Source organism: Dermacentor variabilis, chromosome 1, assembly GCF_050947875.1.
Source record: "Dermacentor variabilis isolate Ectoservices chromosome 1, ASM5094787v1, whole genome shotgun sequence".
Classification (NCBI taxonomy): Eukaryota; Metazoa; Arthropoda; class Arachnida; order Ixodida; family Ixodidae; genus Dermacentor; species Dermacentor variabilis.
The window spans coordinates 187,676,966-187,695,002 of NC_134568.1; the positions used below are offsets into that span (position 1 = coordinate 187,676,966).

The 18,037-nt window shown below is 43.2% G+C and overlaps 1 protein-coding gene across 1 annotated transcript in view; it reads right to left on the minus strand.

The window, feature by feature from the left end:
- The window catches only part of LOC142589817 (uncharacterized), a 228,045-nt gene that overhangs the window by 84,379 nt on the left and 125,629 nt on the right, over positions 1-18,037 (minus strand). The window contains exons 9-11 of the mRNA XM_075701397.1: positions 16,992-17,090; positions 5,843-5,988; positions 1,235-1,394 (exon numbers count right to left, since the gene is read on the minus strand). Of these exons, the coding sequence (XP_075557512.1) occupies positions 1,235-1,394; positions 5,843-5,988; positions 16,992-17,090 (405 nt within the window). The remainder of the gene's footprint in view (positions 1-1,234; positions 1,395-5,842; positions 5,989-16,991; positions 17,091-18,037) is intronic.

An 18,037-nucleotide genomic window follows, 5' to 3' on the forward strand; every position in this document is an offset into this window, starting at 1 on the left:
CATCAGGACGACGGCATGACAGTGGTATGAGGGCAACAAGATCGCGATGAACCCATGATGATGGCTGTATGACTCCGACTGTAGGGCAATGATCGTGTGAACATGACGGTATGACGAGTCCGATGACAAAGTTGGAACGCCAGCGATGGAACGACCATGATGTCTCCAGAACCCCAAGCAAACACTTAATGGCCAAAACTATAAGACAACTTCATTAACTAGATCGGCATGAAAGGCGTGACGATGACAGCATGACGAGTCAGACGATGAAGCTGGAATGACAATGATGCAGCGGTCATAACAGCATCACAACCACGTGCACGTACGTAGTGGCCCAAGCTATTAGGCAAGTTGGTTCACTGGGTCAATGTAAAAGGCGCAACGAATATGGCATGATGACAGTCATATGATGAAGCTGGAATGGCAACCACAGAATGACCACGATGACATCACAATGATGGTATGACAATGAATGCATGATAAATCGGTGACAATGATGGCGTTGCAACAACAGAATGACAAGAGTCAGAAGACGAAGTTGGAATGACAATAATTCAGCAACCAAGCCAGCATCACAACCCACTGCATTTACCTAGTGGCCCAAGCTATTAGGCAAGTCGTTTCACTTGGCGAGTATAAAAGGCGTAATGACAATGGCATGATTACGGTCAGATGAAGAAGCTGGAATGACGACCACAGAATGACCACAATGGCCTCACGATGATGGTAAGATGAGTGTACAACAGTTGTACGATGACGATGACATCATGAAGAGAGTCGGACGACGAAACTGGAATGACGGCAATGCAACTACTATGACAGCATCACAAACACGAGCACATACCTAGTGGACCAAGAAATTAGGCAACTTGGTTCACCGGGTCAGCGTGAAAGTCGTGGTGACAATGAGATGGTAAGCGTCAGAAATGAAGTTGGAAGGATGATGCTGCAATGACCACAACAGCATGATTTTTATGGACACATACTACTTAGTGGCCCAAGCTGGTAAACAGCTTGAGGCCACTGGGTCTGCACAAGGTACTCAAAATGATTAAATAGGCAAGGAATGCTAACTGCATTAATAAAATTAAATATGCAGTAAGGTACGTCTGCCAAGTTGCCGCACTTTAAGATACCAAATAGCTCACAGCACAGTGATGTGCAAATTCAAAGCACACAGTTGAGCAGATACCACATACTCAGTAGAAAATCAAACTTAAAAGCACTGGCATACCTGGCTCAACACCAGTAAAATTGAACATGAAGGTATCCCCCTTCATAAAGCCTTGGGCTCTGAGCATCAGCCGGTTATTGAGGGATGCTACAGGGTAGCCTTCAGTTCCCGCAGAAAACTTCTGAAGCACTGCACCATTTTTGTAAAAGTCCGACACCACCTGCAAGCACAACCAAACACAAATTTTAATGTACCATTGTGCTAAATAGGAGTTGCAACGTGCGAGCCGTGGCTGCAGTGGTGCTCTCAAGAAAAAAGTGGAGAGCATTCCACCAATCCAGCAACGCGCATTTTCTCGTGCTTTCCGCTGTATGCTTTCTTCAGGGTGTTAAAATATGCTAGCCCACCGAACAGCATGAACACGCTTAGCCCTTAGCGCAGTGCGATTCACGATGGCACACTGTTCCCTTAGCTTCATAACCATATCTTTCTCTTTTTTTTTTTTCGTTATGGAATGATAGTAGCTCGGTGGACCAACGCATTATCACACTGTGAAGAAAGCATACGATGGAAGAAGGGGAACGTTGAAAAATTCGCTGCTATGAAGCATGAAATGTTGACTTTACAAACTCGCAAAAAAAAAAAAAAAGAAAAGAAAAAAACTGGCAGGGTATTAAGCAGCTGGAAAAAAAAAAAAAGCAGATCAAAGGGTTAAAAGACACTGACATGGATGATTTGCTGACACCCTGGTCAGCTATAAGAGCAGATATGTTGTGCTTCTATAATTAACCTTATTATCTCAGAATTTCTTCTACCCAAAACCAGTGCACCTTCGAACCAGAGGGAGCAGCCCCATATTTGGCAGTGTAATGCAAGAAAGCCACCAGGTGGAACCTTGTTAAAGGGACACTGAAGAGAAAAAAATATGTTGAACTGTGTTAGCAAATTACCTTTCTGCAATACCAATGAGCCACTCTTGCGCCGAGACGCGGCTCAGTAAGCCAAAATAGACACAGAAATGAAAAAATGTTGGCGACATTGCCATGAAGTTCCTGTATCAGCTCGGGCCTCCTGAATTATTGATTGGTGAAGATGGACTACATTTAAAGAAATGTCAAAGTTTGAACTTGGCAAGTTTTGAAAACTTTTACTGAGCTATAGCTGCCAAATTACAAAAAAATACTTTGAAATCTGGGACAGCACACTGAGATAACAGCGCTGGGGTTTGATGCAAAATTTAAAAGAAAAAAATAGCACTGATCTTCACATGCTCTTTAATAACTCATCTATAACCATGAAATTATTGAAGACAGTTTTTAAGGAATACTATCAGTCCAAATAACTTATTGTTTCTATTTAGCATATACTATTTAGAATAATTTAACTCGTCTATAACCATGAAATTAATGAAGACAGTTTTTAAGGCATACTATCAGTCCAAATAACTTATTGTTTCTATTTAGCATATACTATTTAGAATAATTTAACTCCTGAAGTATTTTTAACAGAAAATGAACTTACATCAATCGAAAAACTTATTTTTGCATATTGGGTGCTGATGTGGTCATTGCTTGTCTTTGCTAGCATTTTTTTCTTTGTGGAAAAGCTTTTTCCTTTTTTCTGAGATGCACTGTTCAGTTAAACTATTCCTCGAGTGTCTTTTTGTAGTATGATCTTGGTGTTATGTATTCAATATTTCCTGCACAAAATTTCATGCGTTAAACACTTCCTTTAATTGTACCTACTCCTGCTTGGGTCACCCATAAGTGGTTTGAAAATTTGGTAAATAAAGATAAGACAAAAATGGTGTCTGTTTAAACTTGTTGCTATGTTCTCTCAGTCACTCGTTTAAGCACCTACCTGGTTTCCCAATGAAACGCTTGCATAACATAGTGGAAAAGTGTCATGTGGTTTTGTGAAGCACATGATTAATGTAAGGGTAAGTACAGCTGGTCCAGAAATAAATTTTTGTTGCTGAAAGTTAAGTGCTGTGGGTCTGTTGTTACTTCCTGCGCCCATCCCCCTGTTGTACATTCCATCACAATTCAATAGAATTAACCAACAAACCCACACTGCAACTGTCATCATATTCTGCCTCACATTTGCTGCTGAAAATCATCGGTATGGGACACTGTGGTCAGCACAGGAACTGATTTTTAGAGCTACTTAAAATATGAAATGCTATGATCTTGGCACTTTCACTGCTACTGACACATCATCAAGTCCTATAGTAAGCAAACATTGAATAAAAACAGCATGCATAATTTGCCTTCGAAGGCCCCATTAAACTGTTTTTTTTTTTCTTCTCAGATATTATAAAACGAGCACAACAGTTTATTTTTGGTTATTCAAAAGGGAAAAAATGACATGGGTAATAGCAACTGCATTCTTATTATGATCCTCACTATTGAAGAACATACGGGTACATCAGTGACATGGTGGGACCAAAATGACAGAAACGTACCGGTACATCAGTCACACTGAAAGGGTTAAGCTGCACAAGATTTCTAAGGCATCATTAAATTAAACGTGACAAGCAAATCTAACCAGAGACATGCAGTGTTGCTCATGTAGGAGACGCATATGGGACAGAAAGGCACAGCCTTTGCACATGTGCCATTGTGGTGTAGCTTGTATTTTAATTTTGTGACTTTTCACAAAGACACTACTTAGATAGCTTTATGTGAAAGCAGTAATTTATCCACTTTTGTCCCATACAGAACAAGGTATTTCGACTTCTGTGAGTACAGTGTTTTAGGGACGTAACATATTTACAGGGAAACCATTAACATGTAACAGATAAAAAGGAGCTTGAGACAGGCCATGCTCCTTTTTGTAGAGGTGTATGAATATTCAAATATCCCCAAATCAAACTGAATTGTCAACATTTGAAAAGCTCTTATTTGCAAATTGAATATGAACTATTTTATTTTTTGAACATTCCATACTGAGTAGAAGCTCATTGACACTTTATGGAACGAAGAGTAATGGAAAATGCACTAATTGGGAAAACATACAATCTGAAGCCACAACAAAAATTTTGGAGGCCAGATTTTTCGAACTTGCAAGATTAATCAGACTTGCCTGTGGCACAGCCACTTACCCCTATCACTAGAATAATACCGTATTTACTCATATAATGATTGCACTTTTTTGTAAAAAAATTGACACAAATTCAGGGGTGCGATCATTACGTGGGTTAAATTACCCACGAAAAGAAAACATTTTTTTTTTAATCTCACGTTTGCTGCGGGATGACAACAGGTCAATAAATTGGCAGCTGCCACTGTAACAGTGTGGGACACCAAAACAAAAATGGCGACCGGCAAAGCAAGCCGAACGCGATTTTTTTTTTTTCACTTCTCGCGAGTACGTTACACACATTGAAACAGTTTCTTGCATGTCGGTAATGAATAATATTGTTACTATTGGCAAGTTTGCGGCAATAACGTAGTAGCCATGACCACTTTGAGGGGACACAACAGAGATGGGCGCGCTTAGCTGCCAGTGACAGAAACCCACGGCGGGCACACTGCAGAAACTGCGGCCATTTGTCTTCACTACTATCTTAATACGGCACGCTTCCCCTATGGGTAGGCGAACATCTTAGCTGTGTTACAAGCATCGGCATATGAATAGGGCACACTCCTAATGTATCGGTGTAGACGTGGCTACTATCGTTGCCGCTCGCAATTTGTTGCGTGCCCATGAGTGCAAACGAGAAGAATCGAAAGGCGCCTTTTTTGTTGACCACAACCATTATAAAGCCTACAAATGCCATTATAATGTTTGGTTGTAGCTTCTTTTTCATGGAAGTGCGGAAAGTGATGAAAGGAATGAAATGGGGCACCTGCTTAAGGATGTTCGGTGCATGAAGACCGCTTGGTATGTCTTGGAAGAGTCATTTGATAGCATTCGACAGCATTCGACAGATGGTAAGCGCGATCATCATTAGCTAGACTTGGCACATGACATATCAGTGTGGCAAGGTCGGGGTGTGATCACTACACGGGAAAGGAAAAAAATCAAATTTTGACGATAAAATTCAGGGGTGCGATCATTACGCGAATGCGATCATTATGCAAGTAGATACAGTAATAACTGAAATTTTGGACACCGCACAACGTTCCAGGCATGGACCACGTCCACCATGCCGCAAACACAATGGCCATTAACAAAGTAGCTATCATGTTGACCGACACGAAACCATAACGTTTGTTGCCGACTCTTGATGAAACGGTGTTACGCCTAGAAGTTTAAGCAGGATGACTGGCAGAGCAGCTGGTGACAAGCTGTCATGAGAAGCTTGCGCTAAAAATGTTTGCACTTGTAGACCTTATAAACAATAGAGTGCGCGATGAGCGGAACAGGCTAAACTGAAAGCCACAGTACAGTAGTAGAGGTCCACATGTGGCCCCCTTCATGTCCAAAGAATCTACCGGCAGAAAAGCACAGCAACAGCAACTTTAAATGACACATACTGGACACGCATGCATTTTTTATTCAGTGGCTTGGCTGGTTGGACCGCAGTAGGCAAGCCAATGTGCTGATGCCACATGATCAAGCTTATCGCACAAATGGGTATTCACAGCAAAGCAAGCACGCACATAATGAAACAGGCGTCATCTCATATTGCAATGCTTCGAAAAATTTGCTGACAAAGCTCACCTCAACTGAAGCACTGCTATGGAGTGATGCCTTTACAGACAGGAGGATCTGCTTCTCTGGTTTCACTTCGAGGAGATAGACAGAGTCCTTGCTTGCTTCAGTAATGTGCACATTAAGTGCCTCATCACGATAGTGGCCTCCTTCAGCTATTTCCCGAAACAATCAAATGGAAGTAGGATAAAAAAAAGCAAGATATTTTTTTCTGAAAGCACTACTTAAAACTCTGTGAAAAAATGAATGTGTGCAGAAAGAGTTGTAAAACTACGTTAAAATGAGAAACAATGCCAACAAATTTATCTAATCTCACTGTTAACACTAAAAATACATGCTAATAAACATCACTTGTAAACAACACAACAAAAGATCTAAACTTCATGAAAAATCAAATGCTCGCTTCTCCAAATGTCATTTGAGAGTAAAGTACTGGACCCACAAACACGTTCGGGGTTCTGCTCCCAGTGCCTTTTCATCTTTCATTTCATATTTCCTTTGCAAACAATAGTCAAATACCTCTGTAGCGAAAATGAGGCAAAGAGCGAAAAATTTAACTGAAGCTGAACACCACTAAAAAAGTGTTCGTTGTGGCGACAACTTTTATGCATCAACTCTTGTACCTCTCAAGAGGAATAAAAAATACTTTATTAAAGCGGAAGTTCAGTTGAAGCAACATTCATTATGGTGTGGTTTAACGCTTTCGTTACCTCGAGAAAATGGCAATTTCTTATAGGCCTCGGAAAAAAATTATTTACAATAAATAATATTCCAGCATAGCATATTGTGCATAATGAAATGCTCTTTCCAAAAACATATGCTGCAAAACAAAAACATTTATTAGGTAGAACATCAAAATTCTAGGAAGTGCCATTGTTGCTGCCAGTTGATAAAAATAATAAAAAAAACATGATATCTACGAGAAAATTAATATCAAAGGAAATTCAGAATATACATTTCAAAGATATCAGGAATAGTGTCTGAAGAAATAAATGCTCAGTACACCGCCATTATTTGGATACAAAAAAGAAACTAAGACCAGTTCATCGCCCATGCCAGGCAATGAAGCAGTTCCTCGATTTTGTGAAGCGTTCTACACTTTTCCCACAAAACAGCTAGTTTTTGTTCAAAACTTTGCCATCCTCGTAGCACATTTAGCAGTTGCACCTTTTCGGCAATTTGTGAGGATGGTCTGATGAGAAATCCAGGAAACGTACGTCACCAGTTCGTCTAGAGTGATGCACCTCTTCCAGGACCAATCGCTCTCAGTATAGCTGGGCAACTATAAGATTATGCATCCAAGCATATCTGTTTGCATTTTTGCAGATTGTCTTTATCACCTCTTCAGAGAAGAACAGGAGAAAGAAATCTCACGCCGTTGTAAACTGTCAAGCGCTGATCCGAAGTGTTGGGCCGAGATGTGCTATGGGCGGCCTTCCTGACGTGAACGGAAGTTTCTTGGCTGTGGATAGTAGCACATCATAGCCAAGCGAAATATGCACCCTGAAGATAATCAGTAGAGCTCTCAGGTCGGGCAATAAGATCGGCAGATAAGCGCACACAAGGAAGGAGACTACTCAAGGCCGTGAAGGAAAGTCGCTGGTGAACAGCTGTGGATGTCCCCATGCTGACTCAAAACATTGTCGCCGTCAGAGTTTGAATCAGCTTTCCCATCATCTTTGGAATCATAACTCGAGTCCTCATCGCTAAATTGAAGTGAGCATGCAGCATAGTTTCGAGCACGACGCTTTTCTCACGATGCAGCCGGGCGTGATGATGCCACGGCAGCGACTTTCGATAAATGTGAAGTGACACCTGCAGCGCCCCTTGCCGGGATTTTACAAGAGAAGTGAAACCTCAACTCTTGGAAACTGGTTGAAAATGCCAGGTCCACATGTTGGACATGCGGTGGACCTTCGGAAATACACTTTGGCGGAATAAAACGACTCGGACTCCAAACCAAAGCTCACTAGTGAACAGCTGGCATTATCTTCAGTTAATTATCACCGCTCAGCACTGTCAGACGGCAAACCCGACGATATAATTTAATTCTTGACTTGCTGGGAGTCATTTGATTACAATATTTTGATGCTAGCGCAGTGTAATAGTGCTGCAGTGCTGTAGGAAAGTCCTAATAATCGATCGGCAACCTACACAATACCTCTGGTCACAAAGAGCCAGTCAAGCCTGTTGTGAAATAAAGCTCCTGTAGGTTGGTGGTTCCAAAAATACACAACTAACAAAAGCAACCCACAGGATGTGTTTTCCGAGTCCATTTGTATATCCAAATGGGTCGTTTCTTATGCAACTACAGTTGCCATTCAACTATGAGCACATCTCCTGCTTCCTGTAGTTATCAAAGCTTCCCATTCCGGAGGCCGTACGTGGACACGGATCAATATTTTCTCATAGTTTCAAGCAAAAAGACTAGCTTTGGATGTGCACAACAGCTGCAGAAATGTCATGTGGTTAGTACGTGGACTATTGCTGAACACATTCTCACAGGTGGATGAGGGGTCACAGAGAGAGAGAGAGGTATGTCACGTGAAATTGCAGTAGCCCTTGTTGTGAAGTTGGGGGCCCGAGCAGTCATGAAGGTTCTATGACTGGTGCCATGCCAGGTGTTCAGCAAAAGGGAAGTCCAGAACGACGTCCGAGCAATGATAAAATAAAGGTTTATGTACAAATATACATTTTGAGGTTGACAAGAACGGCTCCATGATTCTCAAAGCACCCTACACAACACTCAAGCTGTGTTTTTAAGCAGTCAGTTTCCCTCTTTTGCTTGATAAGGGAATTCAATGTCCTTCTGGTGAATTGGAATTGCTGCACTGTCAGCAAAATCCCACCCCTGGTGTCGCACCAGCCTGCCAGACTCCACCTCTGATGTCCAACCTCTGAAATGCCCTTGATGCAATGAAGAGGCAATTGCATGTGAAATCGGGGTCGACGCTGTTTCCATGGAAGTCGTTCATATTGTCTCTTTGCAGCAATTAGTAGGCTCTCCATAATGGCCAGCTTGTAGCAATTTCCTGTCTTCGACAGTCGCTACCGCTTCCAGAGAATGCTTCGAAAGTTCTTTGTCTGCTCGTCAATGGTCAGCACCAGGCCCTGTCATTGTCCAGGTGGGCGCTGGTGAAGGAATTGCTTTGTGGAAAGCACACAAAGAATGGCTTTGCTGTTTCGAGATGAAACATAGCCAATGACCCACTGCAGTTTGGGGTCCCAGAACCTGTTTTGCTTGTCAGCTCTGCATCATCAAACAGACGAGGAAGCATTACATATGCGCTGCGATGTCAGCTCTGAATCATCGAACAGACAAGGAAGCATCACATATGCACTGCAAATTATCTTGAGGTTACGCTTGTTTTGTCACAAGCTCTTCAGTATCAAAAAGACAATGAAGCAAGGATGGCATTCCATAGCTGCATGTTTGCCGGTGAAGCACATATTTTCCACAAGAAATACCGAGTCCAACATCCTTCAGAATTTTCACACAGAAACTGAGATTGAAACGGAAAAAGGTTTTTGCTGTCAGAGCAAATCAGTCGAGCTCCAAGGAGCGGTGACGCTATATCACCAGATGCACTGTCCACCAGTTGTATCAACTGGCCTCAACGAGCAAACAGATAATGTGAGGACGACTCTCTTGCACTACCTTACACTGTTTTCCCCGAATGGCTTTAGCATCTCCTGTATTTCGTCTTATCCACACAGCTAAGCATTGCCACAGTCAGTATAGTAGCACAACAGAACGACAGATGGTGCAAGAGCTGCACTGCTAATGCCGCCTAGCGGTAGGGTTATTCAGGAGCAAAAGGAAGTACTAGTCTCTTCCTCTTTGGCTTTGGGTTGGCTGTTTGTGTGGATGTTTCGCATGCATGCCAACATGCTTTGAGGGACCGTCCTGTGAAAGGGCTTGGAATGGGAAAGCGGGATGGATGAATACAATTGTTTGAACACCCCAGCGTTCGCATGACTGTACACGTGAACGACTGGGCGTTGGTGTCTTGCATGGGGTCAAACATATTCACTCAATATCCTGTCGCAATGAGTCTGACTTTCTCGATTCATCAATGCCCATCAGCATGTACTATTAGTAGTAATTCAGCTGGCGGGCATTGGTGTGTGAAAGGAGCAATAAACTGACTTTTGTTTGTTTACACTGTGTTGTCATTCCTTTGTTCCAATAGCATGTTTGTGACCCCACATAAACAAACAGAAGCCATCTGGTGTTTTAGAGAAAAAAGCAAAACTTGCCAAGAAATGGAATACTGCAATGAAGTACAGCAGAGAGAACTTTTTTGGACATCTGAACGGCCTTCAAGACAGCATAACTTTACCATTTGATCAATTTCTGACAGAAAAAGGTTTATGTAAAGAAAGCAATAGGTAGACCCTGTCGATAAAAAACCATCCTGGCTTTCGTATAAGGATTGATCTGTAATCAAAGTTGGCATATTAATTTGATGTTCCCTTTAATGAGAACAGACCATACCATAGATGCTGAATCCTAGGTGCTAATTTATTGACAGCTGATAAATTCTCACACTACAATGAGAGTAGATCCCCAAACATTTGCAGCAGCTAGTTAATAGTACAAAATTTGTGAGTATTAAGTAACTTAAATTTTTCAATATTCTATTAGGTATTCCACTCTTTCTTCCTTAACTGAATTTTATATTAGATTTGAAAGCTACCACAGTCGAACCTACTAATAACGATCCCAGATATAGTTATCTATGGGTTATAACGACCACATTTCAGTGCATTTATGATTTTCTGACCCTGCCTATTGAAACTGCTTCCAGATATAACGTTTAAATTGACGTACTGTTACAACGAATGCTTTGAACCCGGTCATGGTAAAAAAAAAGGGTGTATGCAAAGTACGAAAGCATGGCAGTGTGACAGAACTGGGTGCACACCAGAATGTGCCAGACTCTAGTCAAACTGTGACGATGACAGAGCCTTCAAAATGAGCCAGTGACTGCCATGCATACATTTCCGAAGCCACGAAGAAGGTCCCTTGCTTTTAGGCACGTCTCCAAGGAGTAGGAGGAGGTGTATAGCCTGTAATGCATAAACAATGGTCGCTAAAGAATACCTGTCGTTGCTGTCGCTCATCCCGCCGGCAGAGTCTACGCGCCGCCGCCACGCAATGTTGCAAGAGGATCGGCAGTTATTACGCCATTATCAGGAGATCACAGTTCAGCAACGCTTTGATAACACATTGCTGTTTGCTGATATCAGTTTATGGTGACGTTTTACATTTAGAAGATAGCAATTTTTTTCGTCCGAAGCGACACAGATAACATTTCAACAGCTATTGTGTGGCTCACGTGCACTCATAATGCCGACTGCAATATTCGAGACCTTCGCAGAATGGTGGTATGCTGCAGTAGTTTCCAAGTTTACGTTTCGGCCAACTAAAATGCCGTGATCTCTTAAGCAGGATACTGTCGTGTCCTGCCACCTAAGGGAGGACGCGCCAAGCTGTGGCACACAAAGACGTGTGTGCAGTTTTCAAAGCCAGGGTTGACATATACACACCGGGAAGAACGTCGTTGGGGAGAACGACAATATGCAGAGCGCTGTGTAGGCAGTAGGCATAGTCGGAAACATCAGCAGCTACGATGGGGACCACAGTACCTGCTGACCAACGTACCGCAGCTGCACCACTCTACGAGTCGCCAGGGGCTCTTAGAGTGATGCCAAACGTAAGCTCGGCAGTGCTGGTGGAAGAGTCACTGCGAAGAGCAGTGCGGATGCCAAACATAAAGATACATAATAAAGGAAAATTCAAAGCCATGAGTGAAGCCTTCAGTTGGCGGTGAAAACGTTTTATGATCCCATTGGATACCGGGTGGTAAGAGGATATTTTGATGTGATTGATGCCAAGTAGCCTAGACAGATTGGTGAACAATGTTGAGTCGAATTGGCGACCACGGTGAGATGTAATGGTGGAAGGGACACTGTAGCGGCTAATCCAGAGTGTGATGAGTATACAAGCTACAGACTCCGCCGTTATGCCCTGGAGGGGCATTGCTTCAGGCCGTCTAGTAAACCTGTCAATGAAGGTTAACAGGTAGCGATGGTTCCCACAGGGAGGAAGGGGGCCAATGATATCGACGTGCAGATGGTTGAAGTGGGCGTCTGGGGATGGGAATGTGCCATGAGGAGTCACAGTGTGGCAGTGCACTTTAGACCATTGGCAGTTGAGGCGCGTGTGTGACCAGCGACGAACGTCTACGTTGATACAGGGCTGCATATAACGAGAAGTGTCGAGTCGCTGTGTGCGCGAATGCCAGGATGAGTCAAAGAATGAAGCGCATCAAAGACGGTTCGGCGGTACGGGCGAGGCACGCAAGAACGAATACGTCCAGTTGGTGTATCACAAACGAGGGGTACTTCGCAGTGAGGTAGCAAGATATCTTCAAACACTGGAGAGGTAACACTCGGGTGAAGCAGGTGTAGCTTGCCGTTGACACTCTGGGCGGCAGCCATGGCCATGAATTCGAAGACCAGTCAGCCGTGGTCTGTTGCATGGATGGCGGCACGAGAAAGTGCGTTGGCAACAGCGTCGGATTTTCCACTGGTGTGACGAATGTCGCTGGTGTATTCAGAAATGTAGGCGGCCGAATGTGCTGTAGCAGCACTCAGGGGTCACAAGCTGCTGCAAGACTGCACCGACAGCGGTGCCCAATGAGTCAACCATGACAGATGTTGGGGCGTCACAATTCTGGTGGACGAGTAGCGTCGCCCTGGCAATGGCTTCTGTGATGCCTCTAAACGTGTGATCAGCGGTGTTCCAGGCCATGGGAATATTGGGTGTCTTGAGGCCCGAGAGAAGCTTGTGGAGAGGCTGCAGTACATTGGTGCAGCAAGGAATGACGCGGTGGTAATAGTTGGTGAGGCAAATAAATTCACGCAGATGCCTGGTGGTGGATGGCTGAGGAAACTCATGGATGGCTGTGACGTGAGTCGCAGTAGACGAATCCTATATGCATTGATACGATGGCCGAGGAAATCCAACTCCATAATGCTGAACACGCTCTTCAGACCATTAATACAAGGCCACACTTGGCGAGTCTTGCGAGCACTTGACGTTAGTGAAGCTTACAAGGTTCAGCGGTGGTGCTGTAGACATGGATGTCGTCAAGTTAGGTAAAGCAGCACATCAAGCCACATAATAACCTGGTCAACGAAACGCTGAGAGGTCTGGCCTGCATTATGAAGACCGAATGGCATGGGCAGATATTTGAACAGGCCGAATGGTGTTCTAATGGCTGTCTTCGGAATATCTGAGGGTTCCACAGGAATCTGGTGGTAGGCTTTCACCAGGTCGACCTTGCTAAAAGCGGTACAGCTGTGCAGTGCTGATGTAAAATCCTGAATGTGAGGTATTCCACTGTGAAGACAGTGGAACAAGGCCACTGTCCCGGTGACTGGCAGGGGCACCAGTCACCGGTCTTCTTGGGCCCCATATGGAGTGGCAAGGCTCAAGGACTGGAGGAGCGACGAATGAAGCCAAGGTCAAGCATGTGTTCAAACTCCTTTTCAGCGACAGCTAGACAACCTGGTGCGAGGCGACGAGCCCGAGCAAATACGGGAGGGTCAGTTGCGACAATACAATGTGTCACGCTGTAAGCGACCGAGGACTGAGAGGAGAGGGGTCGTAAGGCGTCCGGGAACTAAGCAAGGACGGCTCACCAAGGGTCAGGAACTGCCATGTGCACCTGGAGAAGCCGGAGTAGTGGAGCGCAACAGCAAACACCTTGGGCGGTTAAGCTCGTCTCAGAAGTCCAAGATACAGTCGTGCCGCATGTTGACAACGAGCTTGTAGTGCCAAAGAAAGTCGGCTCCAATGATGGGCTGGCGCAAAGTCTCAATGACAAATATCCAGCGAAAGGTACACCCACGAGCAAGAGTATATGGACCAGGGATTGTGTGATAAAGCTAATTCTCTCCTCTGTCTGTGAGCGCTACTTAAAATTAAAGACAGCATTCCAAACTCGGCATACGAATTTTCTACTGTACTTGTCAGTTTGCGTTTATGTAAGGTAATTACGAAGGAATTCTGTTTTTTCGGTGACCCTGTGGTGCACATACTTTTGCTCACAGGCGAACGTCTGAGGCCGATGTCAAGAGCCAAAAAATTTGGCCGTAGGTCCACATGGTCGATCCGTTGACCACGGTGACCTTGGCTGCAAGACATACTCCGATTTTCCTACTTCAAGGAATTCAAAATGATGTGCCTTTAATTGTTCACTAACCCGTTTTTCTTGGTAAGACTGAGTGGTGTATAATAAAGAATAATTCTCACTTGGAAAAAGAAAATTTATTCTGCGAGCTAGAGTAGATGAGGCATCACTCACTGCCTGTGTCGGAGGCCTTCTTATTACCATCAACAGCTTACGGCATCTCATATATATGCTGTCTATGACATTTGAAATACTACATTTCTTAAAGGGACCCTGAAACAATTTTGACAATTTTGTACAAACATATTGAGTCGTTAGAGTAGGTCCTTCTGATCATTAATTGACACATTTAAGTGCTCTGCGTAAAGCGTGTAATTTATTATAAGGTTTTCAAAATGTACATCGCTGCCCATCACAGCACTCTGCTCGGCTGAATTTTCAGCAGCCCCTACCCATTTGACGTAAATTGCACTAATGACGTCAGTAGGGCGAGCTATCCAATTGGCTGCCCAGGGCGCGTCATCAATAATTTTTGCAACTTAATGGTGAACAATTGTTTGTAATAGTTGGAATGTTAGTTATATTGTTTCTATAAAAAGAAAGTAACAGAAAGAGAATGCAGAAGAACAATTTCTCAGTACTCTTAAGCGCTTCCAGCACACAGCAAGTGTCGCCTGCTTGTGTTACAACATGCTCCATCTTGATGAGAGCTCCACGGTCAGTGTCGGTCTGACTTTTTGTGAGCACCACTAATCGGCTTTGTTGCGTTGTGGGCTGCAAATGTAGCGACTGGCAATATGTCAAGCTGCGACATCATGTCCCTCTGCAAGGCAGCAGACGAGCAGAGTTGCTGCAGTGCATTGGCCTAACGGTATCCGATCGGCACCAGGATTTGCGAGTTTGTGGTTACCACTTTACGCTGGAGGACTACTACCGCAATAGCATTTCGCAAGTCCGGTATTCGGGTAAATGCAAGCGAGGGGACAGTACCTGGCCACTTGAGCTTGCCGTTTCACGGGATAAGCAGAAGCGCAAACGTGAATTATCTGCACGGTGCAGCCACCTGGTGGCATAGAGTTTAACCAAACACAGTAGCAGTAACAAAGTGTATTCTTCTTTGCTGCTGGTGTAAATTTTTCACAGGAGCGTAATCGTTAACATGCTGTTTTTGTAAATGTTTAAAATGTTTTCCACTTGGTTACAGCAATATTAGCTCTTTGTTTTGCTGGTTAAGCTCTGTGCCAACAGGTGGCTTCACAGGAGGCTCCACGCGCTCGCTCCTAGAGAACCAGAAGTAGATAACACGACGTGCCATCATGACACAGAGCTAGTGAAGGCCGAGCTTTGCCCCGATCACTCGGCGAATAAGTTGAAGAGAAAATGCGTGGCTACGGAGGAAGGTAACATGTAATCATCCGTAGCTCTCTTAATACGAGACGCTTCACACAAATTGTGGTGTGAATGAATAACTTTAGCTGTACCCTACATGTCTACAAAGTTTATCCGAACCGTTTCAGGGGCCCTTTAAACACCTTGTAGAGCACCCTGTGTGTCCCAGTTAATGTGGGCGAAGCTGTTTAAAAGACTACAAGATGTGATAATGGGACCAACGGTGTTTTGTTAGCAGTGACCTTACACACAGTGAATCCTTTCTGACATCATTTGCTAATAAGTAAAATTAACTGCCTAAATTTATAATTACTTGCATAATTGTGTAAACTCAAATGGCAAGTTGTGCATCACATTGAAAACATCATAGTAAACAGTTGCCAAGCTATTACATTTTACATGTCTCAAAGTTGTGCTGCAAAACGTGAAGAATAAGAGGTAATGGCAGGCCAGCATGTTTTGCTATGGCAGTGCTCTCAAAAGGGCTTTCAAAGAATCAACAGAACTCAGTGGCTGACTGGGTGACCATGAAAAAGTGACACGGTGACACCATAGCTGTTGGCTGCTGCTACTATGCTAGTGACACAAAAAACTGGTCATCCCTGAAAGCGACGGTCCCACAATACGGCATACCTCTTTGTTTTTTGTCACTTGTGGAATAAACTTGCTTATCTTCTGGCGAATCTGGTATTTTGGACTCCAGATTATTTGGACTTTTTGGCAGTTCCTGTTGAGTCTGAATTTTTGGTCGGCAACTGAAATTGCTTGTCTAGATTTTCTTTTGCAAATCTAGTTTCTGCCACTATATTTTTGCATGTTATCATTATGAATATGCTTATTCATACTATCGCATAATGAATTGCACAGCTCTTTAAATGTCAATGGTGTTATCATTCCACCTCTTATTACTATTGTTTAATGGATTAGGTACACAAGATAAAATTTTTCCTTTTAAAGTAAAATGTTGGTGGTGGTTGTACTATGGAAACATATCCCAATTTATATTCCTAAACTAAGTGTTTATTTTTTACATTCACACTTTTCAATAATCGCAGTTCCTTTTTTTCTTGCCCTTTTCCCTGTTAACTGTTCTGCCTAGATTTCCTGCAATCATGTTTTAGGCTTAACTGCTTTCTGCAAATATATATGGAGGTATATTGCATTGGCCAACTGCCATGCTCACAAATGAGCAACAGTATTGTAGTATATAAATAAAAAAAAAATGCCATGCCACTTTCTTGCACCTACATTCTTTCGCTCAATATCAAAGCTGCAATTGCATATGTAACAAGCAACATTTCTAAATACAGTCAAACCTGGATATATTGAATTTGAAGGGGATCACAAAAAAGGCTTTATATATAGGTAATTCTATATATAAAATGATCATAAAAAACTTTCGAGGTGATTTTACAGCTGTTTGTTCTACACAGTAATTTGTTATATCTGGGTTCGATATATCCAGGTTCGACTGTAAATGTTCAAATATTGTTTCTTATCAAATGTCAATGTACCTGAGAAACTGTTGTGGAAAAGATAATAATAAAGAAGCCACTAGATCTTACCTGATACGCTGGCTCGAGCAGCGAAAGTGTCGCTGGTGTTGTACTCGGAAACCGTCAATGAAATCCACATGTACTTGCTAGAGGTACGAGAGACCAGGCCTGTAAATAATAATAATACATTAGTTTCAGATTGCAGAGGATGTGACAAAGAAGGCACACGACCCATTCACCTCTCATGCTGTTCGTTCCATTTGCTTGGGAATGAAAATCATACTGTACATGTAGATACTACTTTGAAAAGAACAGCATATACATCATACCTTTTAGTCCTAAAAAGAGATGTTAGCTGTCTGTAATATCAATTACACAGCAGGCCTCGTGGCGTCATCTCGTGGATTCTGATGACCCATCGACATTTTGCCGTGTCAATATAAGGCACAGGAACAACAATAAATTACATAGACACAGTATGCACCGCCACAAATACACAACCATGCGATCAGTATTATCACACGACAATCTGCATATTGTCTTGTTGACTGCGGTCAAACCTACCCAAGCCGCTGTTCAAAAGGTACACACCACCAACAGACTCTTTGGACATGGAGGGTACTGTATGCGTATCCTGCACTCCCCATTCCAGTCGTCAGTCAAGACCATGCATCTCATCTCTCATGCAATCACCGATAAGGTCTACGAGTGCGAACATAAAAACGAGCCCACCACCGCCAGACATGCCGGACATGGAGGGGACCACACATGGATCCGTACTCCACTACTATGGTATTCAGTCTAGCCTGTACGTTTAATCTTACGCTTGATAGCCAAAAAGGTCTACAAGTGCGAACATAAAAATGCGCACTCTGCTGAAAGACACAGAGGAGACTGCATGTGGATGCATATTCCACTACAACGGTTGCCTAGCCTGTGCGTATGATCTTATGCTCGATTGCTGAAAGGTTCTACGAGTGAAAACAACAAAATGTGCATGCCACTAAAACATTTTTGGATACGAAGCAAACTGCAAGTGTATCTGTATGCCACTATAATCTAGCCCATGCGTTTGTTCACCAAACAAGCTCTACAAATGCAAATACAGCGAAACC